General features: G+C 41.9%; 9 protein-coding genes across 10 annotated transcripts in view; 5 read left to right on the forward strand and 4 right to left on the reverse strand.

The window, feature by feature from the left end:
• The window catches only part of LOC311038399 (histone H3.2), a gene marked incomplete at its 3' end in the record, with an annotated part of 235,076 nt that extends 208,597 nt beyond the window's left edge, over positions 1-26,479 (forward strand). The window contains exon 2 of the mRNA XM_084047900.1: positions 26,061-26,479. Within this exon, the coding sequence (XP_083904026.1) occupies positions 26,069-26,479 (411 nt within the window). The 5' untranslated portion in view covers positions 26,061-26,068. The remainder of the gene's footprint in view (positions 1-26,060) is intronic.
• On the reverse strand, positions 255-11,451 carry LOC311037701 (uncharacterized protein). Of its 2 annotated transcripts, none has more exons than XM_084046956.1 (13): positions 11,316-11,451; positions 8,578-8,864; positions 8,010-8,263; positions 7,053-7,402; positions 6,076-6,188; positions 5,881-5,946; positions 4,927-5,085; positions 3,450-3,583; positions 2,996-3,090; positions 2,814-2,868; positions 2,260-2,415; positions 1,258-1,401; positions 255-722 (listed from the first exon to the last, which is right to left on the reverse strand). In XM_084046956.1, the coding sequence occupies exons 2-13, from the start codon at positions 8,856-8,858 to the stop codon at positions 538-540; spliced, it is 1,992 nt and encodes a 663-aa protein (XP_083903082.1). In that variant the 5' UTR covers positions 8,859-8,864; positions 11,316-11,451; the 3' UTR covers positions 255-537. The 2 variants fall into 2 exon arrangements, with proteins under 2 accessions (XP_083903082.1, XP_083903083.1); XM_084046957.1 differs by having other exon boundaries at positions 615-722; positions 1,209-1,401.
• On the reverse strand, positions 12,411-12,788 carry LOC311037690 (histone H2B-like; the record flags this gene model as incomplete). The annotated part of the gene is made up of 1 exon (XM_084046941.1): positions 12,411-12,788. The coding sequence occupies one exon, from the start codon at positions 12,786-12,788 to the stop codon at positions 12,411-12,413; it is 378 nt and encodes a 125-aa protein (XP_083903067.1).
• LOC311038393 (histone H3.2) lies at positions 14,013-14,423 on the reverse strand (the record flags this gene model as incomplete). The annotated part of the gene is made up of 1 exon (XM_084047892.1): positions 14,013-14,423. One exon carries the CDS (start codon positions 14,421-14,423, stop codon positions 14,013-14,015), a length of 411 nt encoding a protein of 136 aa, XP_083904018.1.
• On the forward strand, positions 14,729-15,118 carry LOC311038397 (histone H2A-like; the record flags this gene model as incomplete). Its single annotated transcript, XM_084047898.1, has 1 exon — positions 14,729-15,118. The coding sequence occupies exon 1, from the start codon at positions 14,735-14,737 to the stop codon at positions 15,116-15,118; it is 384 nt and encodes a 127-aa protein (XP_083904024.1). The 5' UTR covers positions 14,729-14,734.
• Positions 17,156-17,858, forward strand: LOC311038391 (histone H1-like; the record flags this gene model as incomplete). Its single annotated transcript, XM_084047890.1, has 1 exon — positions 17,156-17,858. The coding sequence occupies one exon, from the start codon at positions 17,156-17,158 to the stop codon at positions 17,768-17,770; it is 615 nt and encodes a 204-aa protein (XP_083904016.1). The 3' UTR covers positions 17,771-17,858.
• Positions 19,482-20,060, forward strand: LOC311037812 (histone H4-like; the record flags this gene model as incomplete). The annotated part of the gene is made up of 2 exons (XM_084047101.1): positions 19,482-19,606; positions 19,763-20,060. The coding sequence occupies 2 exons, from the start codon at positions 19,482-19,484 to the stop codon at positions 20,058-20,060; spliced, it is 423 nt and encodes a 140-aa protein (XP_083903227.1).
• LOC311037813 (histone H1-like) lies at positions 23,311-23,955 on the forward strand (the record flags this gene model as incomplete). Its single annotated transcript, XM_084047102.1, has 1 exon — positions 23,311-23,955. The coding sequence occupies one exon, from the start codon at positions 23,311-23,313 to the stop codon at positions 23,953-23,955; it is 645 nt and encodes a 214-aa protein (XP_083903228.1).
• Positions 25,364-25,747, reverse strand: LOC311038396 (histone H2A-like; the record flags this gene model as incomplete). The annotated part of the gene is made up of 1 exon (XM_084047897.1): positions 25,364-25,747. One exon carries the CDS (start codon positions 25,745-25,747, stop codon positions 25,364-25,366), a length of 384 nt encoding a protein of 127 aa, XP_083904023.1.
• Positions 26,480-26,503: the final 24 nt, after the last annotated feature.

A 26,503-nucleotide genomic window follows, 5' to 3' on the forward strand; every position in this document is an offset into this window, starting at 1 on the left:
AAACACTGGCCAACCTTTTATGACTTAATGACTTTAAGTCTTTATGAATTAATATGAAATTAAAGAAACAGAAAAACACCGCTTTTCAAGATGGGCGAATTGCGGGCCTTATTGCCAAGCGGGGACAGATTTGCTAATGTTAATCCAACAGATTATCCCCTGTATGAACCTTCATTATGTTCAGATGTGCATTTTGACTAAAGCATTTGTCACTAACGGCACCTGTATGTGTATGTATGGAGAAAGACACATCATTACTTGCTCAATAAAGGAATACTTTTATTAAATAACTTAAAGGTTTTGGTCAAATACTTTCCTCGGGCATCTTCTGACAAGTGGAATCACCACACTTAGTTACATATACAGAGGTGATCACATTTAAACAATGTCCTCAATCACCGTTCTTCTATAAAATCAATTATCAATACCATACATGTTCAATTCAAACACCATCAATCAACTCAACATTATTAATAGGGGAAAAAACTGTGTTAGAAAAGCAACGCAACAATAATAGTACACATATACAAAAGGTCACTAACTGCACCTAAAATCATTCCCCCCTGCATGAGTCTTCATGTGAATTTTTAGTTCGCAATTTTGACTATAGCCTTTGCCACAAACTTTACAAATAAAGGGCTTTTCCCCTGTATGGACCAGACTGGGGCTTTTCTCCCATTGTGCAGTGAAAACCTCTTTACACACAGGGAGGTGCAGCAAGTCTAAGAGACAAAAAAAGGAGGGGAAAAAGAGAGAGAGCCATTCAATGTTTGAAACCCAAATCATGCAGTGTTACCTCAGTGTTATTGATTGATTGTATGCTTTATTAACAGTTTGCAAACAGTACAGAGGTAAGATTTTACCGTGATTGTTGAAAGGATAAACACAAAAAGCCCTAGGCGAGGTTCCTGTGGATTAATCTAGCACAGGGGTAGGCAGGCACTAGGCAAACTTTACGATCAGAGGAGTCATTTCTGTCCAAACAAATAATCGGGTTTGCAGCTGCCAAGCATATTCGAGACTTATATGATAGTAACACAGCCTAACATGTCTAAATTAACATACACACATTAAGAATAGGTCTGCATGAGCATGCAGTAATTTCCTATACAGTATGTATTTTTTAATATGGACTGAGAAAAGCCCAGCCAAAAAGAGAGCATCATGACACATTTAGAAATGTCTCAGTTCATGCTGTTTTTTCTCACCTTTATGACAAGTCTGTCGCCACTGTAAATAAAACAGTACAATACACACCCATCTGGTACAACTTTACAACGGGTTGCATCCTTGCATCAAACTGTCCACGTCCCTCGTCCATCTCTTGCTGTTCCTCTGACAACGTTGTATATCTTTCGGAGGCCTTCCCTCTCGATACTGTAGACCTCTCCCTGTGGTGGTCTGTAGAAGTCACCAGAAGAACTATTTGACATCATTCAGTAGGGGTGTCACAATTTCCCTAAGCTATGATTCAATTCTCGATTTTAAGGCAAATATTATATTTTTACAGTGTTTTTTACAGCATTAATTATATCATTATTCATTAGGCTATTGAGTTTTAATTTGTTTCTCAAAAAGTAACTTTTATTTGAATAATAACAATTATAAATAACAAAAGATCTAGAATAATAAAAACATTTAACATATTAACAACAATATAAACTTTTTTTTAGGTTTTATGCCTTTTTTTTATTTACTCAAAAAATGTACTTGCCTTACTCTTACTCTTGTAAGGCATGACTGCCTTACAAGAGTTTGCAGGCCCTGGGTAGGCAACCCGGCCTGGCGGTGACATGAGCTCTGAGGAGCACACTTTTATAGTTAAGGCAATCAATTCTATGGTTCAGCCCTTCAGTAACACTTGCCTTCACATTCTCACACATCACTGGCCCTCATCTGTCCCTTATTTGGAAACTAAAACAGAGTTCTCTCTGTGCTTTTCTTCTGTCTACATGCCAATGGTCTTTGCCTGCCCACCGCTGGAGGTTGTGGGTTTGAATCCATCGTGGTGCATCCGGCTTTGTCAAGCATCTGCACAAATAAAATGGGTCCGTACGTGTTCCATTTGAAGACAGGTTTTTTTTACCCTTTTTTCTGAAAAGTAACAGTTTGGTTTCCACCCAACTGCAACGATACGCAGTATTTTGCTCCAACTCAAGGAAAATATATAAATCTGAGCACCAACCTAACTGAATCAAATCCAAACCATTTCACCCCCCTACTTAGTGGACTGCCATGATGTTCAACTGATTTTGTTACCTTTTGTCTTCTTGCTGCGTTTCATCGTCGTCTTTTCCTCGCTGGGCGTCTTGGTCTTCTTCTCCCTGGAGGACTCGGGTTTCTTGCATTTGTTCTTGACTAGGACCTTATCTAGCAGCTTGGAGAAGATCTCTATATCCAGCTTACGCCTCTCTTCTACAGGAAACGTTACAGACTAGAGTTACAGGGGGCAACGGACCATTCAGCCACTAGATAGATCAGCTCTGTTGTATAAGGCAGTGCTTCCCAAACTTTGCAGAATAAAGCTGAGACCTCCCACACATGCACACACACGCTATATGGTTCTCGTACAACGAATAGCAAAAACAGCCAATGTACAAGCTCAACGCATTGTGAGCTTGATGAAAGTGGATCCTAGGTTGGGAAACAGTGGCATAAGGTTCAATATTTGCCCATTTTATCTCTAAAGGAATACAAACAATACTTGTTTGAAGTTGCATACGCAGACATACAACAATCCCTGCCACAACAGAACATTACACGACAAAATGAGATAAGAGTTGCAAAATCAGATCCGACATTAAAATACTTACTGAAAGCCTTGTCAACCCTCCAGGAATTGTCTCGTTCCTCTCTCTTGAACTTGTGCTGAAAGGTTAAGAACTCAATGAATGCAATGTTACGTAAGAATGTGTGCTGATCTAGTGCAGTCGTCTTGTAGACACTTTACAATAGTGTTAAATAAGTCTATAGCATTTGTTAAATGACCACTGACCTTTATCTGTGATCGATCTCTGTGAGGAAACAACTGGCAAATCATGGGAAAGTCTGTCCCCACCATGCTGATAGCCAGGAAGAACATTTCTGTCTCTGATGGAAAGAAAATAACAATGTTAACAGTCAAAGACTGGTGTGGATTTATTTTCTTTCCAATAGGGCTGCAACACTATCCCTATTTTTGGCATTTTATAAAAAGACAAATGCTTTTAAAAATACCAGATCTACAAGCTCACAACTGGACCGATTGAAACACATTGTGAACTTGTAGATCAGCTATTCTTGCATGACAACCTGTTCTTCTGAAATATTTGAGAAAAACCCAAATAATAACTATCATTTGAATAATCATCAAGACAATAATCGACAGTTGCACCCCTAACAGCAGCAAACTGTGCGCCCATATAATAATATGTATTCTAGTCCGATCGGCGTAGCTGTATGAGACTGACCTTCAGTGGACCAGGGTTTACAGTAGCTCCATTTCCTGAAGCTGGAGGAAGTGGTGGTGGAGCCACGTTCGAAGATGGGGTCTTTGCCGTCCGCTGGGTTCGGTCCTTTCGCCCTCTTGACCGCCACTGTCAAGCTGAGAGAAGTTTGCCGAGGGCAATGTTAATTTTGTTGACTAAAACTAGGGCGAAAAATGTTCGTCGAATACCTTTTTTCACTGACGAAAACTAAACGAACTCTAAATGAAAACTAAGCTATGATGACCAAAACTATGTCTAAATATACTGATAATTTCGTCAACAAATAAGAACTAGACTAAAATGTTAGGGAGGGACTAGTGGAGAAGAGATCCAGTGTAACTAAGACAAGTCATTTTATGCTTGATTGCCAGCGGGTGCCATGCGCCGAAAATTACTGATCTACAAGCTCACAACATGTCGCAGTGCGGCGCGTTGTGAGCTTGTAGATCGGCTATTTTCGGCATTACATGCAGCAAAATTACGCCATCACCGCCCGCCAAAATACATTTTTGACGACCAACTCAAATGTAGATTTAGTCGACTAAAATCTTATGATATTTTGTCAACTAAAACTAGACTAAATCGAAAATATTTCAGATAACTAAAATATGACAAAAACGGAATGGAATTTTATTCAAAAGACTATGACTAAAACTACACCAAAATTTGCTGTTTTAATTAACACTGGCCGAGCATGACTAGACAAGCCTTTGTGTGTGACATCCGTTTCCCCTCATCCTCTCACAATATAGATACAAATACCTGCCATTGACCGTTTCAGACACCAGTCTGAAACAATTTGGTTGTACACTCTCATGGCTCTTTTCAACTTACAACTGTGTCATGCTGTGTAACATATGTCTGGATTTGTTTTGAATTCGGGGTTGTGGAACGGCTGGGTTTCAGATAAGGTTTTCATAACATCATGTGGGTCCTGCTCACTAACCCTGAACTTGTGCTTTAACCCATTAAGACCTGAGGCTGATTCTACAAATGTCTTCTAAATCCTATAACAGTTTTCAGAAAAACTTATGTTGCTGTATCATTGGTGCTCAAACTTTTTCATGTCAAGGACCCCCAAAATGATATGTATTTAGCCGCCGACCCCCATCTCCAAATATTTTGTTCCAGGGACCCCCGGAAGCAAAGATTTGATTTAAAACATGTTCGCTTTAAAAATATATTCAAAGATTTGCACACTTTTTCACGATTTTTGAATGGTCAAAGTATAAAATAATAGTTAAAGTGGTTAAAATCTAAAATTATGTTTTCCTGGTTTTAATGGGTTAAAAAAACATATGCAAGCTCTTACTTCAGCTATTTTACATTGACAATGTATATATGGGTTTAAAGTGGTTAAACGGATCATACTACATTAACTCATTTTGCTGGGGACCCACCCTGGACCAGTGTGAGAACCAGTGTTCTACTGTATAATCAATGATTCTAGGTCACTGACCTCTCCTCGTCGATAATCAGGGTGCCATCCTCGGCCACTTTCACCCTGGGGACCATCAGCTGCTCATCATCGGCTTCAACGTCCTCTTCCTGCTCGTCATCTCCGTCGTCGTCCACCTGGCGAGACGACAGCGCTGGGCTCGGGGCCCTCTCGGGTGACCTGCGGAATTCATGAGAATTTTGTTGATAAATTACCCAGATTCTGGGGGGGGGGGGGGGTCATTTGGTGGGGGGGTCATTCAGAGCCCTGGGGCACCCCGGCCAACTAAGTAGGGCTTAAGTGGTTACAATTTAAGATTACAATTTAGACGTTTAGCCAGAGCGACTTACACGTGTGCCAAATGGGAATACGTAGAGTAAGCATGAGCTCTAGTCAACAAACAACAAGGTAAATAGTCACATGACATAAGTAGAGTGCAGAGAGAGCAATGCAGTGCCTCAAAGGAACTAGGATAGCAGGCAAGCAATGAACGTGGCATCTGTTTTGATGACCTTGCAGGCTTATTCAAAGGTTAAAATGTACAGTCATTCAGATATAATGTTATTAGACATATTCCAGGTTCATGTTTTGAGCTGGCATCCTATAGTTTGTATAGTTTCAGATGTACAGAATATTTGTATTTATTTATATTATGCTGTTTAAACTGATGATAGCTTATGCTTACTGTAAATCGCTTTGGATTAAGAGTGCCTGCTAAATACCTAAACTGTAAATTGTAAATGATCAAATAACATTCTGTCCATTTGGGGTTAAGCAATGAAACTATGTAAACGTGAATCATCATCATCAGTCCACAGATCCATCACTCACTGTGCTACAATAAAATAAAATAAAATAAAATAAAGCATAGTGGCAAACAAGAATATGCTTACCAAAAAATAAGTACTTCATAAGTATGTTGCAATCATTGAGCTTCAACAGACAAATTACTTACTACTTATTATTACAACTTACTGTTGTCTCGCTGAAGAAGGTGGGACCACAATCTCATTCTTAGGCTGTGAATCTGCTAAATAAGAGCTGGAGATACAAATAAGAAAGCGCAAATGTTCACATGTCAGGAAGACAGTGATAATCAATGTTAAAGAAATACATTTTCCAGAAGCAAGCAGTGTAACATGGTAGAAATAATTCCATAGTGACACTTACCTCATTGGGTTAGAGACTGGTAAATAATAGATGAGGTCTCGCATGGTCATTTTGGCAGGATCCGGGGTATATTCCTTTACACAAGCTTTCGACGTCGTGTTTTTCATGCTTTTCTACAAAATCAAAGAATGAAACACAATTCAAGATGACATTTCATTTAGATGATACAGTGACAGTAAAATAATATAATAAAGAACAAAATGATTGTAAATGCAAGTCAGAGGTTTTCGGAACCCAACAGACACCTTGACATCACTTCATTTTATAGTTGTAAAATAACACATTTATTTAGATTTTTTTTACAGGATGCATCATTAAACCTATTATTGAATTAAATTCTTCTGGGGCGGCACTGGCTCAAGTGTCGAAGTGTCCTTGAGCAAGGCACCGAAACCCTCCTGGTGAGCAGGTAGGCACCGTTTCATGGATTAAAAGGAAGGTAAATAAAATCTCAAGATGTCCTAATCTGTGAAACAGCATGAAAAGAGTTTCCCAAAAATTATGACAATATGTAAAATGATGTCTTAATAATATTGTTCTATCTAAGCCCATGTTCTTGCTGTTCTACATGCAGCCAACCAGTTAAAGAAATTGCAGATGGAGGCTTTAACCTTTCTTTTTATGAATTATCTGAGATTTATGGAAGATGCTTCTGAACATGACATTGAATTATTCTATTGCTAGTTTGACCAATTGAAATACTTAAAATAATTAATAACCAAAAATTATTGACTTTTTTTGGGTGGGTGACATGCTTCCATAGAAGACATGTTGGCGTCTATGGAATCCAAATAACTGAAATCTGTCGTTTAATCTATGTGGTGTCCTGTGCCGTCGGTGCATGAATGTGTGTGAGAATGGGTGAATAAAATGCAAACTGTAAAGCACTTTGGATGAAGGCGCTATATAAACGCACCATTTACTATTATTAAATTAACCATTTCACCAACACAATGTTCAAAAAAATGATATATTACCGTACGCTTGTAGATCTCCTTTTTGGGCAGCTCTCTGAGTTTACGGGCCTTTGCCAACCTCTGCAGGTCAGACGAATCGTTCAGGAGTCTACTTAAAGTGAACTGTGCTCGCGGCGGAGGCAGTCCACCTTTAGCAGATCTTGACGCCCACTCTGACATCTCCATGGCCTCTTTGTCTGACGGACACGGTTTATCTGGTGGTTTGGGAGGAATATCTTTGGGCTGACTGTTTGGCGAAAGCTCCAGCGGTTGGCTTATTTCAAGGGGCACTTGGGCTTGTTCTGTTGAAACGTCGTCTTCTGCAGGAACTGCCACGGGTGTTGTGGGCCGTGTCTCCCCTCCAGATAGGCCTGTCACGATCAGGACATTTTAAATTGACGATTAATTGTCATACAAATAATTTAATTGTGATGAATGAATGTGGTATAAATATTTACATTTCTGTTTGCCTTTTAGCAGATATGGCAGATATAACAATTAACTTAAATATACAAATAAATAAATGACTGATAATGACCAGTTCCAATAATCAAATGGCCAAACAGGTCTTATACTTCATAATGTTATACTTCTGAATTAGCAAAAAGACTCCCGGAGAAGAATCCACCCGGAAATCACGTGATCTAAACAAATTCCAGCCCGTCCGATCTAATGTTATCAGATTTATAAAAATACATTTATCTCTGATTTATTTTCCCAGATTGCATTTTTGATGAAAACAAGCTATATTCAACTGCCGATAACTAAAGAATGGAAGATCGTGGTTACCATTTTTTTTTCAGGATTAAAGAACACACCCTCATCTTTACCCCCAGACATCAGATGTTTACATCTTCTTTGAAAAAAGAATTCTGTGGGTCTCAAAAGACTAGTAAAAACACTGGCGGTGGTGGATTAATGAATTCATTCCCGGCAGTGAATGTGTTAATTATATGTAATCATTTGCAACAGGCCAACCTCCAGAGAGTGTCTGCTGCTGCTGGCTTGGGGACGTGGTTCCCTGTGAGAGCGAAGCATCATTTTGTCTGGAGGCAGTCACATACTCGCTGTCTGCACCAGGTTCTTCTACTGCAGGAGATTCCAGGACGACCGTCCTGACCGGAGACTTTGGGGCTCGAGCACGGTTCAGGGCCGGAGCCACTTTGGGCTTGATGGCAAAACGCTTTGCAGCTGAGGAGGAGGTGCCTTCGCCACCTGCATCACTGGTATCCCTAAATGAGACAAGAAGACACAACAGGGATTAAAGCTAAACTCATGCCTGAAGATCCCAGGGATTAAAGCTAAACTCATGCCTGAAGATCCCAATGTGTGATTTGTGAAACTGCATGAAAGGAGGACATTTAAAGTAAAAAGTCAATTGGTATGAGAGGACACATTTATATTTAGCTTGCAAAGCCTGAGCAAAACTTATAAGCTACACTACAAGCTCACAGCGCATCGCAGCCTGACGCGTGAGCTTGTAGATCGGCTATTTTCGGTTGTGCGACACCTGCGTGCAACCAAGTATCATTCAGGCATAACTCACCTTGGGACAGTGCTTTTCCTTAAAGGAGACACAATCCATCTTTTTGTCACAACAGCCACAGAATGGTCCTCGTTTATTTCACACCGAGCCTCCTGGTTCGGCTGTGGCGTTTCCTGTGAAGTAGGCAGGGGTCCAGGTGCATTCTGGGAAGTAGGCAGGGATCCAGGTGCATCCCGGGAAGAAGGCTGGGGTCCAGGTGCATCTTGGGACACAGGCTGGGGTCCAGATCTTCCTGCTGGGTTGGGATTTGGCCGGACACTGATCCTAGATCTGCGAATCATTGTGACCTGAGAGGACAAGGCAATTTAATCCAATTATTACTTCTCCGGACCATAAGTTGTATAATGTATATTAGTGTTTTTCTTGTAATTAATCATATTCTGTTGCCTGTTAATATGTATTTTTGTGGGGACTATGGATGTAAATGTGCATGTGTTAGATCCGGTGTATTATATGTCCTACTATAAAATGCTACTCAAAAGGAAAGGGAACTGGTTGTCCAAGTCTAGGACCAGCCGCAGAGTTGTCCGATAAGAACTTAACCAAGATGTCAACCCTGGTGATTAGGAAGGAAGGAGTACAGATCTAAAGAGCCCAGTACAATGCAGAGGTATTTGGGTTGCCAAACACCCGAGTCGAGCTATATCCAAATATGGAGTTTCACATTCACATCATCATGATGTCAGCACCAGGATGTCTCCACTGGCTCCATATATGGAGCTCCAGATGCAACACGGCCAAGTATTGTCAAATTATATAAGAGGCAAACATTTTGAAAATAGCTGATCTACAAGCTCACAACGCCTTGCATTTTGCAAGGCGTTGTGAGCTTGTAGATCTGCTATTTTCACAATATTTATGTGGAAACAAAATGTTATGCTTGAGGCATAACATCACCCAACCCTGAGAACCACTGTGCTATAGGGCCTTGGTTCTCAAAGTGGGGTCCGGGGACCCCCAGGGGTACTTGAGGGGGTTCCAGGGGGTACCCAGCAAAATGTGTAAATATAGCATCAGAATAATTATGACCTTTTATACTTTGGCTATTCAAAAATAGCAGATATACAAGCTCATAGCGTGGCACCGAGTGCCGCGCTATGAGCTTGTAGATCTGCTATTTTTGAAAAATCTTGAAAATGTGTGCAAATCTTTGAATATATATATTTTTAAAGCGAACATTTGTAACTCTAATCTTTGCTTCGGGGGACCCTGGAACAAAATATTTTTAGATGGGGGTCCGCAGCCAAATACATATCATTTTGGGGGTCCTTGACATGAAAACGTTTGAGAACCACTGCTATAGGGGATGAGGTGGTGTCAGAACTCTGAAGAGGTGAGTCTTCACAACACGGCGGGACATTGGGACTGAGTCTGCAATTCTGACTGCAATGGGGGAGTTAGTTCCAGGAAGAAGGGTCAGGGACATGTGTACTGTTCATTAATATGCACTGTCCCATCTAAATAAACAAATAAAGTGAAGATACTACAAAATTCTTAATAGGAATAACTTCATGATCATTTAAACATGACTTATTATTATTAGTGCTGACATAATTAAGAGAAAGAAATATTTAATCTATGAACTGCTGTTTCTCAAATTGCAGTCAGACGCCTGAATTAAAAACACATGCCTACTGTATTTGGGTAGGCTAGTTGGTCCATCTGTCAAACTGCCTGCCTGGTGACGCCAGTCACACTCAAACTTAGTTCATTCTGACATCTTCATAACACGACCACTTTCCTTTAAAGAAACTCTCACAAGCACAGTGTAACAACTCAAAGTGGTGTCCAGAGACCCCCACCAGGGGTCAATGTCAATGAGGGGGTTCCAGGGGTTCCCTAACTAAATTATTGGTAGTTATAACGGGTCCATTTGGTTCAATGTTGTACTCTCTCAGATTTCCAGAGCCTGGAACTACATATGATACCAAACTGCTGGTTGGCCTTAAAATTAGAAAGTTTGAGACCAACTGGCTAAATGGGGAGGATCATTTATCTATGCAAATGACGGGGGACAGGGGTCAGGGTGGGGTCACCAACCATCTAACTGTTGTGGACCTGGAAAACCAGAATAGAAATAACTTATATCACCTTCTTAATACTATAAAATATATAATTTATTTTTGTACAATACACAAGATAAAAAAACTAGCCATGGATCCAAGACGGTCACCTGTCATCATGACCGTCATGGATGCACTTCAACCTGGTGTTTGCACATCCATTTTGGTCCGTACATATACGTTCAGATTTCAAATATAAAGTGCTTACCCCATGGCCACAGATGTTACAATTATGCTCGGGCCGTCAGAAGTACCTGTATATTGTTCGATAACAAGTATTTTAATCCAATTGGTGGTCATTGTCTCATAGTTATAATGTATTAGAGTGCATTACACCTCCCAGCCGATAGGGTCACGTCGTTGCAAGCAAATGGCGAAAATGCGGAGAAAATGGCCACCAATCGGATTAAAATGTTTTTATTGAACAATACGGAAGATAGGGGTACTTCTGAGGGCCCGTACATAATTATAACATCCATGGCCATGGGGAAAGCACTTTATATTTGAAATCTGATCGTTTAAGTAGATGTACGGGCCGTAAATGGAGAAGGTGCAAACACTATATTGAAGTCCTTGACTGTCATATAATATATGACAGTCATGTATCAGGGCTATAAACGTACGTGTGTGTAACTGACTTTGTATTTTATGTAAACCGTTCTTTTAATAACGTACCTGCAGAAGAACTGGCTCGTTTGGTGAAGCAGGGAATCTAAAAATACAATTTGTTCAAAGCCAAGCTATTGTAGGATTCATTCATAAAGTTATGATATACATCGGATCCATGCACACACTGATCCGCCATGTTTTAACACAACACTGACGCAAAGAGACTCACGTCACGTTGATCAAAATAAGGGATTGTGGGAGATGAAGTCTTTTAGGCGCGAGGAAGACTGCTTTTCGCATCCGCAGCACCTGTGGAACGTTCCGTTTGACGTTGAAGTGATATGACATTCCTATATATATTTAATCCAGTCATTTAAAAACAGTTTACCAAAGCGCTTTGCAGTGATAATTAAAAGACAATGAAATAACGCAAAAACATAATAAAACAGGATTAAAAACAGGAATGATAATTTAAAAAAAAAACATTAAACACAACTAAACCGATGAAAACAAAGCCAAACTCAAACTGGGTTAAAAGCTAAGGAATAAACATGGGCAGTTGGGCACAAAATATTCAGATGTATTCCTCATTTGACGCCCTACACCTATTTCACCAGCAGATGTCAATCACGTTGTGTTGAACTCTGTAGTGATCATTTCCATGATGAAAATAGGAAAGAAAAATCGATTACTAGCCTAAAAGGTAACAAAAGGCTATTTAAACTTTGTGTAGAGAACAACATACAGTAGAAGGAGTAGATGAATCATGTTGTATGTGCAAAACCAGTGTTCCCAGTATTTCTCGACCAATTGCAAACTCATGGCATGTTAATTATAAATATTGTAATTTCCAATCACATGTAAAAGATAATATTCCAGGGTTTTGGTGCAACAGGAATTAAAGTCAATATTATCCATAGGATAATGTACATCATACCATGCTTCATGTTAATGTCTGAGTAATTAAACAATTAGCACTCATCCAATTCACTTAGTATCAGCTTCTCAAAAAGAGCAATTATTAATCTATATTTTCACAACGTAAAGTCCCAGTAAGATGTTTTAAAATGTGTTCAAACTAACATTTACAATGGACAACTCTTTCTTAAAAATATGGGTGGCCCTTAAAAGGACCTTTGTGTTCATAGCAAACTAAGCAGTTTACTTGGAGCTGGTGTACTTGGTGACAGCCTTGGTGCCCTCAGACACGGCGTGCTTGGCCAGCTCACCGGGGAGCAGCAGGCGGACGGCGGTCTGAATCTCCCTGGACGAGATGGTGCGTTTCTTGTTGTAATGACCCAGGCGAGAGGCTTCACCGGCGATGCGCTCAAAGATGTCGTTGACGAAGGAGTTCATGATGCCCATGGCCTTGGAAGAGATACCGGTGTCAGGGTGGACCTGCTTCATGACCTTGTAAATGTAGATGGCATAGCTCTCCTTCCTGGACTTTCTGCGCTTCTTGCCGCCCTTAGCGGCGCTCTTTGTGACGGCTTTTTTAGAGCCCTTTTTGGGCGCTGGCTTTGCTACTACTTCAGGCATTGTAGTGCTATTGTAGACGATGACGGCGAAATGTGTTAAATCAGAGGCGTCGCCCCATTATTTATGTAGAGCTAATGCAAATACAGTGTGCGACTCCCAGCATATGATTGGCTGATCTTGCCACACAAAGAGGGTGGTGTCTTTGTTCATGCATAGTGTTTTCCCGCTTGTATGTTTCTTTGTTCACGCATAGTGTTTTCCCGCTTGTACGTTCTATTGTCTCTGAACATGTTTGAGGGGCTAAATAGACGTTTAAGGTACATTTGAATGCGAGGCACAGGTTTTCACCAATTCAAGTTGTAACACACGTGGTACCAATGCATAACTTATCATCTATAATCAATCAATGCTATGTTCAACATATTATCAATATATTACCAGTGTTGACAACATGAAGTGTCTCTGTGGTTTCTCTGTTACTGTCCCGTACGGTCTATTGTAGGATTCGTGGCCAGGCTGACAGGGTTAAACTCCCAGTATGGGAAGATAATGTATTCAAAACTGAGTCAGGGTCGGGGAGTATGATTTGGCAGAGATAATGTAGACGTTGCATTATAGTCTGCAACACACGCACGCGCGCGCACACACACACACAACATGATTTGTGTGCATGGGGATCTCATCTTAAACAAGCTACGTGCTTAACTGAGCTATCCAGTTTAGTAGACCTTGTATTGCGAATTTGTACTTCCATGTACTGTTATGTACTGTCATGTACTGTTCTCATGTCTTACTAAATAAAGTACATCAATCAATCAATCAAACACACACACACACACACACACACACACACACAGTCCTAAACTAGACACATACACAACATATTTTCACATATTTCACTGATATCACAGCAGATGCCTTAAATAGGAAAAGGCCATATACATAGTATAGTAGTAGGTGAATCATGTTATCTATGCAAACCTTTTCTCAGGATTTGACCAATTGCAAACTTATGGTATAATGCAAATATTGTAATTTGGTGCAGAAATATTCAGTTCTTTGTTTAGGCAAACATACTGTGTGTTGGTGCATTTGTGTGTGGGTTTCATACAAATGATTAATCTAGATATATGTGGCCATAGATTTCTATATATCATTTTCCCCGATGTTGCAGCCCTTGAATACAAACCATATTTACATTACACATTGTGGGAAATCTCTTTAAAAAATGTAGATAGTTGGCTCTTAAAAGAGCCGTTTTGGGGGTCAGATAGTCAGTATAGTTTAAGCACGCTCTCCACGGATACGACGGGCCAGCTGGATGTCTTTGGGCATGATGGTCACCCTCTTGGCGTGGATGGCGCACAGGTTGGTGTCTTCAAACAGACCGACCAGATAAGCCTCGGCTGACTCCTGCAGAGCCATGACAGCGGAGCTCTGAAAGCGCAGGTCGGTCTTGAAGTCCTGGGCGATCTCCCTCACCAGGCGCTGGAAGGGCAGTTTACGGATTAGCAGCTCGGTAGATTTCTGGTAACGACGGATCTCCCTCAGAGCCACTGTACCGGGACGGTAACGGTGAGGCTTCTTCACTCCTCCGGTTGCCGGCGCGCTCTTACGAGCTGCCTTGGTGGCGAGCTGCTTCCTGGGGGCTTTGCCACCGGTGGACTTACGTGCGGTCTGCTTAGTTCTTGCCATTTTTGTCTCTCAACAAAGTGTAGAAGAGTTGTGCTGACATGAACGCCAAATGCTGCTTTTTATTACAGCGGCGCTGAGACGCCGTCTTTCTCTGATTGGTCTCTGGTCAGGACCTCCTTCTTTGGGAGGAGCCGCTCGCGCCACTAGCACTGGTTGGAGGGGAGCGCATACATACGAAACGCGCGCTTTCATTCGTTAATGTGATTGGTGGGGCGCGCACACACAGTTCTAAGTTGAACATATAAAATGTCTTGTGTTCATTTCTCTAGCATACATTTCTTCACAGTAAATCTTTTGAAATAACGTACATCATGAGTGGACGAGGCAAAACCGGCGGAAAGTCCAGGGCTAAGGCCAAGACTCGTTCATCTCGTGCCGGCCTCCAGTTCCCTGTGGGTCGTGTTCACAGGCTGCTGCGTAAAGGCAACTATGCTCAGAGAGTCGGTGCCGGCGCCCCGGTCTATCTGGCGGCTGTTCTCGAGTACCTGACCGCTGAGATCCTGGAGCTGGCTGGAAACGCTGCTCGCGACAACAAGAAGAGTCGCATCATCCCCCGCCATCTCCAGCTGGCCGTCCGCAACGACGAGGAGCTCAACAGACTGCTGGGTGGAGTGACCATCGCTCAGGGCGGTGTGCTGCCCAACATCCAGGCTGTTCTGCTGCCCAAGAAGACCGAGAAAGCCGCCAAGAAATAAATCTACTTCATTCCACCGAACGAACCCCGCAAAGGCTCTTTTAAGAGCCACCCACTATTTCATTGCAAAGAGTCACTTCTTAAATAAGCTAGACTTCACTAACATTTTGGCGCTCATATGAACAATAAAACTATTATTGATGGCATTCAATATAGGATTGCCGCCACACCATCACTCAGTGCGTCAACATCCAGGCTCAACTGCTCCCCGATAAAGCCGCTAAAGCACAATCAATAGAGCGTCGTTAGGTCTTATTGTAGCATGATTTCAACTTACTATCTAACAAGAAATGCAACCGACGAGCTTTATTGTTTTTGTTTTAATGTATTCCAGACTGGAATACATTAAACAGTATGGTTGAATTATGTCCAGTCAATCTTTTACCTGAATGAATACCCTCTCTTGCCTGGGAGAGCCTATGCTTGTAAATTAATGTCACATACCACTTTAATAAACGATATTAAAACGTTATTTCATTATCATTGGCATAGAAAGTCGTCTCTCTCTGTGTCTGTGAAAACACATGTCAAATCTGACCAATTTACAACTTTCCTGAATCACAAATTGTGTTTGTCATCTAATTGCTTCTTCACTGAATGTTCAGTTGTTTAATAAAAAATGACCAACCTAAGAAAGGAATTATGTTCATCAAGGAGATAGAAAAAACACACGCACACACACACGCACACACACACACACACACACACACACACACACACACACACACACACACACACACACGCACACGCACACGCACGCGCGTGCGCGCATACACACACACACACACACACACACACACACACACACACACACACACTATGACCACTGATATAATATCGACCATGATACTATCACGATAGTGATCATGATACTGACCATGATACTTATTGTGATACTACTGACCATAAAACTGACATGTGCACTGTCATGATGATACTGATCATGTTATTAACGGTTAGTAACATGATACTGACCATGACACATTACTGACATACTGACATAGGCTACTGACCATGATGACACTGACATACTGACCCCCAGGGGAACATTTTTTTTCACAGAAAATGCAAGCAACTTTTCCAGTGACAGTTCACTTGTGATATTTAAACCAGTTCTGTCACCTGCTGCTATAAGCATAAGGGGGTGGAAATAATATAGTCTATTTTTGGTAATATGGCAGTGCCACTTTTTTCCCATACAGAAAGAAATGAAGAATCAATCTGAAAATGGCGATGCAGCATGACACTTTGCATATCTGTGAAGCGTGCTGGGTACAGCAGCATGTACATGATCTGCATGCAGCATGACACATTTCATATCTGTGAAGCATGCTGGGTAAAGAATGTACATGATCTGCATGCATCTCCATGATCAAATACAGATACTTTGAAGATATGGGCTAAAAAATGTTTTGTTTTATATATGTTAATCAAATGTTTTTAAAGTAACTTCATCATTCAATAGCTGTCACCTTACGGTCTGTCATGGAATTCAGGATCAACTCCACCACGCTGTAGTTAACTGGAGTGTGTTTACTGAGGTCAGAAAACTTTGTATTTGTAGCACAACGGATGGCAAAACACGAGTAAAGTTTATCGTATTGCGTCGCCAGATATGTCTTCTAATCGGATTCCAAGTGTTTTTGTTAATGCAACTTAGTTTAAAATGTTTTTGAAGAAAATAACATGGGAAACACTGTGCTTAGACTGTGGATGAATGATGTTTTGAGCGTATCAATGAAAAACGAGAGCGCTGTTTTAATCTCAGATATATCAGTGACAAAAAGGCACATGTGTGCTAACAGGTCAGCTCTTTGTTGCGTTTCAAAATACACACGGTCGTCTGTTATATCTTGTTTTTGTCGAAGAGAAAACACAAGTTGGCACATTAAGCCACCTAGACAAGAGAGGGGGTGTGTGTCTTGACTCTACATGGTCCTCATGTTGGATTTAAGTCCAGCCCCTTCTCTACATTCAGCACCAGTCTTTCAGACTTTACTTTGGAAAAGGAACAACTGAACTACTATCTGATAAAATAATGGCAGAAGTTGCACCAGCTCCAGCTCCGGCTCCGGCCAAGGCTGCCAAGAAGAAGGCAGCTCCCCGACCCAAGAAGACTGGCCCCAGCGTCGCTGAGCTTGTCGTTAAAGCTGTGTCCGCCTCCAAGGAGCGTAGTGGTGTGTCCTTGGCTGCGGTCAAGAAAGCTCTCGCTGCCGGCGGCTACGATGTGGACAAGAACAAGGCTCGCGTCAAGATTGCCGTCAAGAGCCTGGTCGCAAAGGGCACCCTGGTTCAGACCAAAGGTACCGGTGCATCTGGCTCCTTCAAGATGAACAAGAAGGTCGAAGCGGTCAAAGCTAAAAAACCTGCCGTTAAGAAAGCAGTTAAAGCTAAGAAGCCCGCTGTCGCCGCCAAGAAACCCGCAGCCGCTAAGAAGCCCAAGAAGGCAGCCGCAAAGAAGCCCGCAGCCGCCAAGAAATCCCCGAAGAAAGCCAAGAAACCTGCCGCCAAGAAAGTAGTGGCTAAAAGTCCGAAGAAGGCCACCAAGAGCCCCAAGAAAGTAGCTATGAAGCCCGCAGCAGCCAAGAAATCTCCAGCCAAGAAGGTTGCCAAACCTAAGGCAGCGAAGAAGGCGGCTCCCAAAAAGAAGTAAACTGTATGTTCCATGTTTATACCCAAAAAAAGGCTCTTTTAAGAGCCAACCACTTCATTGTACAAGAGTATCCTCATTTTTACACAACAGACATGGGAGCACTGGCATTGTAGATGAGCCGAACCGTCATAATAGCCATATTAGCTACCGCACAATGATTATTAACAATTTGGCAATATATAATTCATTAAAATTCCCCGGAAAGTACAAATGTGATGAACAAATATTAACCCTTTGATCCACCTACATCATCGAAATTATCCCGTGTAGCAGCTAAATGGGAAATGTCAATTTCCTCATAAGCTAGACATGAAGTCGTGTTCGTATGCTTCATTGATTAAAAACTAAGTTATGTATGTGTCAAACTTTCCATAGAAACGTTGAACCTTGACAGTCCTCTGTTTGACCATCATGTTACTTACATATTTATGAGAATAATACATTATTGCATCAGTGTCTTGGATTGACAAGACACTGATGCAATAATGTATTTAATTTAATTTTAGAGGTAAAAATGAACAGAAGAAGAGAAGTTGATTAGCATTACTTTAAATTTAGGGGTGATGTGAAGTAAGAGAGGGGGGTAACTATGTCAAATGGCATTAGGAATAATAGAGTGTGTGGGGGGGGGGGGTCATTTCTGTGTATATCTCTGACCAAAATGTCTTTTAAACAATTAAAAATAGGAAAATAAAAAATAGGACCCATGAGCACATATTAATATATGAGCAATAACTTCCTCTTAAGTGTTTATGCAGAGAAACGACAGACACACACGCGCACACGCACACACGCACACAGAATAACTTTTCTGTGTGTGCGCTCGTGGCACCGCCCACGCAGCGAGGTCTGCCTGTCTTCCCTTACGTCCTCAGAACACACATAAATAAACACGGCTTTCTGCATTGAAATCACTCTTCTTAAAATCTACAACTTATTCAAACATGTCTGGACGAGGCAAAAATAAATAAAACAATTGTTAATTTCATATGGGGAACCACTAGAGAAGTTACAAAAAGAAACCTAATATATAAGAGTAAAACATATGGAGGCCTTGGGGCTGTGGACTTGGGACTTAAACTAAAAATTTCATTTTGTAAACATATAGCATCTGGTTTTAAACGAAGGGCCATATGGATAGGGGAGGCACTGAGCTGGACCAAAAAGAAAGGCCGGGCAAGGAGCTCAGGGCCTTATTTTAAAGTGATGTATGGTGACCTGTTGTCAAACTCTGCACATCTTAAATATTAACTGGGATGAAATGACAAGTAAATGTATATATGGTAAGATATCTAATGATTTATATGGTGGCATTTTTCCCTACAAGTACCTTGATGAAAATCAAAAGCGGGTTTGTATTAAAAATATTAGTAGTAAAAATATCTCCGAGAAAAAGAGAGACGTCATGTGGCTGGTCTCTGTGAGGAGACTAGCAGTACGAGCAGTGGTCAAATGGAGCTGCTTCGTTAAAACCGTTAAATGCCCAATACTAAATTGTGGCGCAGATGAGACTATAGAGCACCTGCTTGTAGACTGTCCGAGATCTAGGGTTGTGTGGGGGAAGATGCCACAAATTGGTTTTAAAATTAAGATTGGTTATATGTCTGCCATGTATGGGGTCTTTGAGGAAAGGATGTCTGCAGTAGAACAGGATTTTTATTGGAATATTATATGCACTGTTGTAGATAAGTTGTGGAAAACCAGGTGTGCCATGGTAATTCACCAGGAGGCCATCTCGGGAGAGGTGGTCTTCAAACAAGTCCAAACTGAACTCAAAAGACAAAGAACCCTGGACGCACGAAAAAAGAAACTGACACCATGGCACCTATTAACACTGTAAAAAAAAAAAAAAAAAAACACACTATATTTTTGTAAAGACGTATTGATGTATATTGCAAATATGTATTGATGTATATTGCCATTTATTGCCATGTTGTGTGGCCATGCATACATTGTAAACTTGTGAAAATACAATAAAGTATATTTAAAAAGCAAAGGCGGCAAAGGCTTGGGAAAAGGAGGCGCTAAGCGCCATCGCAAAGTGCTTCGTGATAACATCCAGGGCATCACCAAGCCCGCAATCCGCCGTCTGGCTCGCCGTGGCGGCGTGAAGCGTATCTCCGGTCTGATCTACGAGGAGACCCGCGGTGTCCTCAAGGTATTCCTGGAGAACGTGATCCGTGACGCTGTCACCTACACCGAACACGCCAAGAGAAAGACCGTGACCGCCATGGATGTTGTCTATGCTCTGAAGAGACAGGGACGCACTCTGTACGGCTTCGGAGGTTAATCATGCGATTAAGAGCCACCCACTCTTTTTCTACAGAGTCTATTCCATATTAATAGATGTGTCGTAAGCAACTTGTCGATGCTTATTAATGCTTAAATGTAGCTGTTTACCTTCCAATCATATTTAGAGAACAATGATCAATTCACTGACTAGGTAGTCTATAACTCATCGAGGCCAACAACCTTTTACTTAAGTACACTTAATGGGAACAACCACTCAATGTATCCTAGCCAACTTTCATTGTCATGGCGTAACTTGTTCCTGGTTTTAGAATTGTTCTATTTACAAAAAAAAAAAAAATCTCTAAGATACGGCGGGTACTTAGACCCGGGCGTTTTAACTTGTTACATCCGTGGCCATGGGGTAAGCACTTTATATTTGACATCTGATCGTTTATGTAGATGTAAGGGTTGTGCAATGGAGACTATTCAAAAAGACAGAAACGAGTTGCGCCATGACGCTTGCGACAGACGAGCGTCATGTGAACCATGGCTGTGTTATGCAGTCTCCTCTCCACTCCAGTAAGGGAGGGGAAGTCCATGATACCATCATCATGCTTCATGTTTATCTTATCATGAGAGGGTTTACAACTCGTTTTGCACATTGATCTTGACTATCTTTTCGAGCTAGCTTCAAAATACATTTCAGGCTAATAACACATGTCACTATGTATGTACTAGGATAAACCCCACTTAATTTAATCTCAGAAAAGTATACACAGCCTTAAAGGACGACTTCACCACTTTTCAACATATCTTCATATAATAGGTCCTCACTAATGCTCATGATAAAATGATTTTTAAAAAATCTACTTGGTCTGTGTCTCAGGATTATAAGATTACAATTTTTTTTATTAAGGCGATGGGATATATTATTGCATTGCAACTTTCCAGGAATACAAAGCCTGCAGTTTCTATTAGCTTGGATTCCCCATTGGCTTGGATTCCCCATCGATGATGTCACTGGTAGACGGGTGTCTGAACTGTCTACAGCCCTCCTCTGAGACACAGACTGATTAGGAAAAAATTGTACCATTTTATCATGAGCATTAGTGAGGACCTATTATATGAAGATATGTTGAAAAGTGGTGAAGTCGTCCTTTAAGTTGGTGTTTGAAGTCAAGAGTCCCAGCTATAATAAACATGATTTAATTATGTGGTACAAAAGAACTGGGTCATAGAAGCATCATGTGAGGTTAGTAGCAATAGTCTGCTTTGCAGTCATAATGTAATGTAGATGTATATTCATGTTCAAGATAAACAGACTGGCTTAAAACTCTAAACTGGCTAACTACAACAAGCGCCGCACCATCTCATCCAGGGAGATTCAGACCGATGTCCGCCTGCTGCTCCCTGGTGAGCTGGCCAAGCACGCAGTGTCTGAGGGCACCAAGGCTGTTGCCAAGTACACCAGCTCCAAGTAAACTGCTTAGTTTGCTATAAACACAGGTCCTTTTAAGGGCCACCCATATTTTCAAGAAAGAGTTTATCCACGAAAATATCTGCCATTTAATTTCCTTTGGTAAAGAGCACTTTAATATAAATGTGCTATAATCCAAAGTAGCCATACACTTTCTAATATATTAAAATGAGTAAACCATGTCTATTGGTGTTTGACAGAAATTGGCTGTGTATGGCTCTCTACTGTCTGCTACGATTACTTGTTGCAAGTGTTACATTATGTTACTTATAGGCCTCAGCAAGTGCTACATTATGTTACTTCGTATAGGCCTCACTAGCTATTTTGATGCTGCATACAAATCTGGCTCAATGTCAATTAACTCTGCAATATATTGGATAGGCATACAGACCAAAACAGTGAAAAGGCTATAGCATTTTTTTGTTAAAGGCGTCTTTCGTTCAAAGCTGTCAATCTTTTAGTATTTATTATAGAGCTACTAGGGGGCCTAGTAATAGGCCTACTGGCTACTAGCAGACAGACCCCTTTCACAGCAGTCATTTTGACAGGTAATGGCAGTAATTGCCATTTTCCCCCCAATTAGGTGTCAGTGTGGCCAGCTAATGTACATTAACACATTTAACTTAATGCTGACAATTGTATTTATTATGTAGTATTTATTTTCCTCTGCTGTGCTCCTTCATATGTTTTGTAAATGGCACCATTGGAAAAGTGGGCTTGCTTTCAACTGGCCATCCTTGAAGAAATATAAATCATAAATATAAGTGAAAAGAACTGAAACATGTCAGGTTTCTTATAACTATTCACAAAACAAGAGTTTAGCAGAGCCATGTAAATGGCCAGTGTCCTTTCATAAGTGTCCATGCCACTGGGCAGGACAACAGCTTCACTGTGTTTGCAGACACTGGAAGGTTTTACATTTAAAACAAAACTACTTGCCACAGACAACCTGTTTTACTTTTATATCAAAACCAGACATCCCAGCTTGCTCTGCAGCAAATAGGGAACTGGGTATTCTATGTAAAAACTAATCTAAAGGACACATTACAGAGGAAAGCTGACAAACTACTCTCCTTGTAATGGTGTAGGTGAGTTTTTTTAACATCTCCAAATAAAACGCAGGGGTCCTCAGCGCTCCACATGATTTAATTATGAAGTGAAACTTGTCTGATATCTGCTCCATTTGTTATTTGTCTTGAATCCATTTCTCTGTCTGTGTTTTATTTGGTTTTAGTTGTGGAGAAAACACAAGTGTCCCAGTATTCTGCAGCACACTAGCCTGGGCAGCATTCCTTTTCGGGTATATGATCCGGTCGGAAAAAAAAAGAAAAGCGACCGGATCGCGACAAACCGGAAAGACGTCTCACCCCAAAATAGGTCCGTCCCCAAAATCCTTGATACGGCGTAGTTTAGCTTATTTTTTAAATATAAATGTGAGTGTACTTTCCAGAGACTATTTAGCGTCTGTATTATCCATATTATCCCACGGGGAAATTCTATTCCATTTAAATAGGGATTGGGGAACCAAAACAAAGCGGCACTGCAAAACCGGATCGCGACAAAACCGGAAAGAGGATGCTTTTTTTTTTTTTTTTTCAGTAGGCGTGGTCTAGACCGGATCATATGGGCCTTCAGTAACGAATACCAGGCTTTCCTCCGAGGTGGAAAGACTGGTGATGCGAGGTTAGCAGCACACAGAGCACTGGCCTAGTGGGTTGAGTCTACATGGTTCTCACACATCCTTTAAATTCCACCCCTCCTCCTCCACACCATCAGTCTCTCTCTACTCTGACTTTAGTTCAGTGCATCTGAAAATACTAACCAGAAGACAATGGCAGAAGTCGCCCCAGCTCCAGCCCCAGCTAAAGCAGCCAAAAAGAAGGCCGCCGCCAAACCCCAAAAGGTCGGACCCAGCGTCCAGGAGCTCATCTTCAAAGCTGTGAGCGCCTCCAAGGAGAGGAGTGGTGTGTCTCTGGCCGCCCTCAAGAAGGCTCTGGCCGCCGGTGGCTACGACGTGGAGAAGAAGAACAGCCGCGTCAAGATCGCTGTGAAGAGTCTGGTGGTAAAGGGCACCCTGCTTCAGACCAAGGGCACCGGTGCTTCTGGATCCTTCAAGCTCAACAAGAAGGCTGAAGAGAAGGCAAAGAAACCCGCTAAGAAGGCAGTCAAACCCAAGAAGCCTGCAGCCAAGAAACCCGCCGCGGCTAAGAAATCCCCCAAGAAGGCAGCAGCCAAGACGCCTGCAGCTGCAAAGAAATCGCCCAAGAAGGCAAAGAAGCCAGCAGCCAAGAAAGTAGCTGCCAAGAGCCCCAAGAAGGCGACCAAGAGTCCCAAGAAGGTGAAGAAACCCGTTGCCGCTAAGAAAGCACCAGCAAAGAAGGCAGCAAAGCCCAAGACTGCCAAACCCAAGAAGGCAGCTGCTAAGAAGAGCCCGTTTACCCACAAAGGCTCTTTTAAGATCCACCCACAACTTTAATGAAAGAGTTCCAAGTACAACTATAATATCATTGTAAAAACACACGCACTTCTGCCATGCTGCATGTAATCATGTGCAGTATTGCATAAACTCCACAGGTGGAACTCTCGCATGCACACACACACACACACACACACACACACACAGATGACTGACCACTATTAGATTACTTGTTACACTTTAAATAACGTATCCCAATTCCAGATTCTGTCGATGGTCTGGTTATAGGCTTGTATATTAGTTCACATGAGACTGTCATTCATTGTCAAGACATGCATCTATCATTTATAATGATCAGTCATTAAGATATTTTGTAGATATCTTGAGGGCCAGCATCTAAACAAATGTATCTTTATGAAATTAAATAATTGATCTTCTATTATCCATCTTGGGTTGGTTCAGGACTCACTAACACTTTAGTAATACCACAGTTTGGTAATTACACTAGTACACAGGTTCACAAGTTAACTATACATTCATCGTTGATTATAAGTTATTTCCAAATGGCTGATTAGTGTTTCAACTGATATTAACTCATTTTGCTGTGCCCGTGAGATCATATGACCTAGCAGCTTCTTTTCGTGCTCATTTCTCTAACAATATCTGACAACACTGATCCAGATACTCAGTGTAGATATCTAGTGCAAGCATAATTTATTTATGGGGCTTCAGGGGTAGACTGAACTGGAAACCTCTGGACTCACTGTAACACTTTAGTAGTTACAGTGCAAGGGTTCACATTCACAAGTTACCCAACTAATACTCATTCATCATGATAAATTGTTGATCATATACATTTTTTTTTCAAATAGCTGATTAATGTCTCAACTGATATTGATGCGATGTCAACTCATTTTTCTGTGATCATATGACCTAGCAGCTGCTGCTTGTTTCTCTCACAATACCTGGCAACACTGATCCAGATACTCAGTGTAGATATCTAAGGCCAGTATCTATTAAAGCCTATTTATCTTCTCTGATAGAGATATATAAAAAAAATAAAGGGTTTCAGAAGTGACTCTTGCAATGAAATAGTAGGACATGATTCAACCATACTGTTTAATGTATGCCAGTCTGGAATACATTAAAATAAAAACAATATAGCTCGTCGGTTGCATTTCTTGTTAGATAGGAAGTTGAAATCATGCTACAATATGACCTAACGCTCTATTGATTGTGCTTTAGCGGCTTTATCGGGGAGCAGATGAGCCTGGATGTTGCCGCACTGAGCGATGGTGTGGAGGCAATCCTATATTGAATGCCATCAATAATAGTTTGTTTGATTGTTCATTTGAGCACCAAAATGTTAGTGAATTATAGCTTATTTAAGGAGTGACTCTTTGCAATGAAATAGTGGGTGGCTCTTAAAAGAGCCTTTGTGGGGTTCGTTCGGTGGAATGAAGGAGATTTATTTCTTGGCGGCTTTCTCGGTCTTCTTGGGCAGCAGAACAGCCTGGATGTTGGGCAGCACACCGCCCTGAGCGATAGTCACTCCTCCCAGCAGCCTGTTGAGCTCCTCGTCGTTGCGGACGGCCAGCTGGAGATGACGGGGGATGATTCGACTCTTCTTGTTGTCGCGGGCAGCGTTTCCAGCAAGCTCCAGGATCTCAGCGGTCAGGTACTCGAGAACAGCCGCCAGATAGACCGGGGCGCCGGCACCAACTCTCTGGGCATAGTTGCCTTTACGCAGCAGCCTATGGACACGACCCACAGGGAACTGGAGCCCGGCACGAGATGAACGGGTCTTAGCCTTAGCTCTGGACTTTCCACCGGTTTTGCCTCGTCCACTCATGATGTACGTTATTATTTCTAAAGATGTACTATGAAGAAGAAATGTACACTAGAGCGATGAACACAAGACCTTTTATATGTTCAACTTAGTACTGTGTGTGTGTGCGCGCCCCACCAATCACATTAACGAATGAAAGCGCGCGTTCCGTATGTATGCGCTCCCCTCCAACCAGTGCTAGTGGCGCGAGCGGCTCCTCCCAAAGAAGGAGGTCCTGACCAGAGACCAATCAGAGAAAGACGGCGTCTCAGCGCCGCTGTAATAAAAAGCAGCATTTTGCGTTCATTTCAGCACAACTCTTCTACACTTTGTTGAGAGACAAAAATGGCAAGAACTAAGCAGACAGCACGTAAGTCCACCGGTGGTAAAGCCCCCAGGAAGCAGCTCGCCACCAAGGCAGCTCGTAAGAGCGCGCCGGCAACCGGAGGAGTGAAGAAGCCTCACCGTTACCGTCCCGGTACTGTGGCTCTGAGGGAGATCCGTCGTTACCAGAAATCTACCGAACTGCTGATCCGTAAGTTGCCCTTCCAGCGCCTGGTGAGGGAGATCGCCCAGGACTTCAAGACCGACCTGCGCTTCCAGAGCTCCGCCGTCATGGCTCTCCAGGAGTCAGCAGAGGCTTATCTGGTCGGTCTGTTTGAAGACACCAACCTGTGCGCCATCCACGCCAAGAGGGTGACCATCATGCCCAAAGACATCCAGCTGGCCCGTCGTATCCGTGGAGAACGTGCTTAAACTCAACTATCTGTCCCCCAAAAC

The sequence above is a fragment of the Gymnoscopelus microlampas genome, assembly GCF_963454915.1.
Source record: "Gymnoscopelus microlampas genome assembly, chromosome: 21".
NCBI classification, from domain to species: Eukaryota; Metazoa; Chordata; class Actinopteri; order Myctophiformes; family Myctophidae; genus Gymnoscopelus; species Gymnoscopelus microlampas.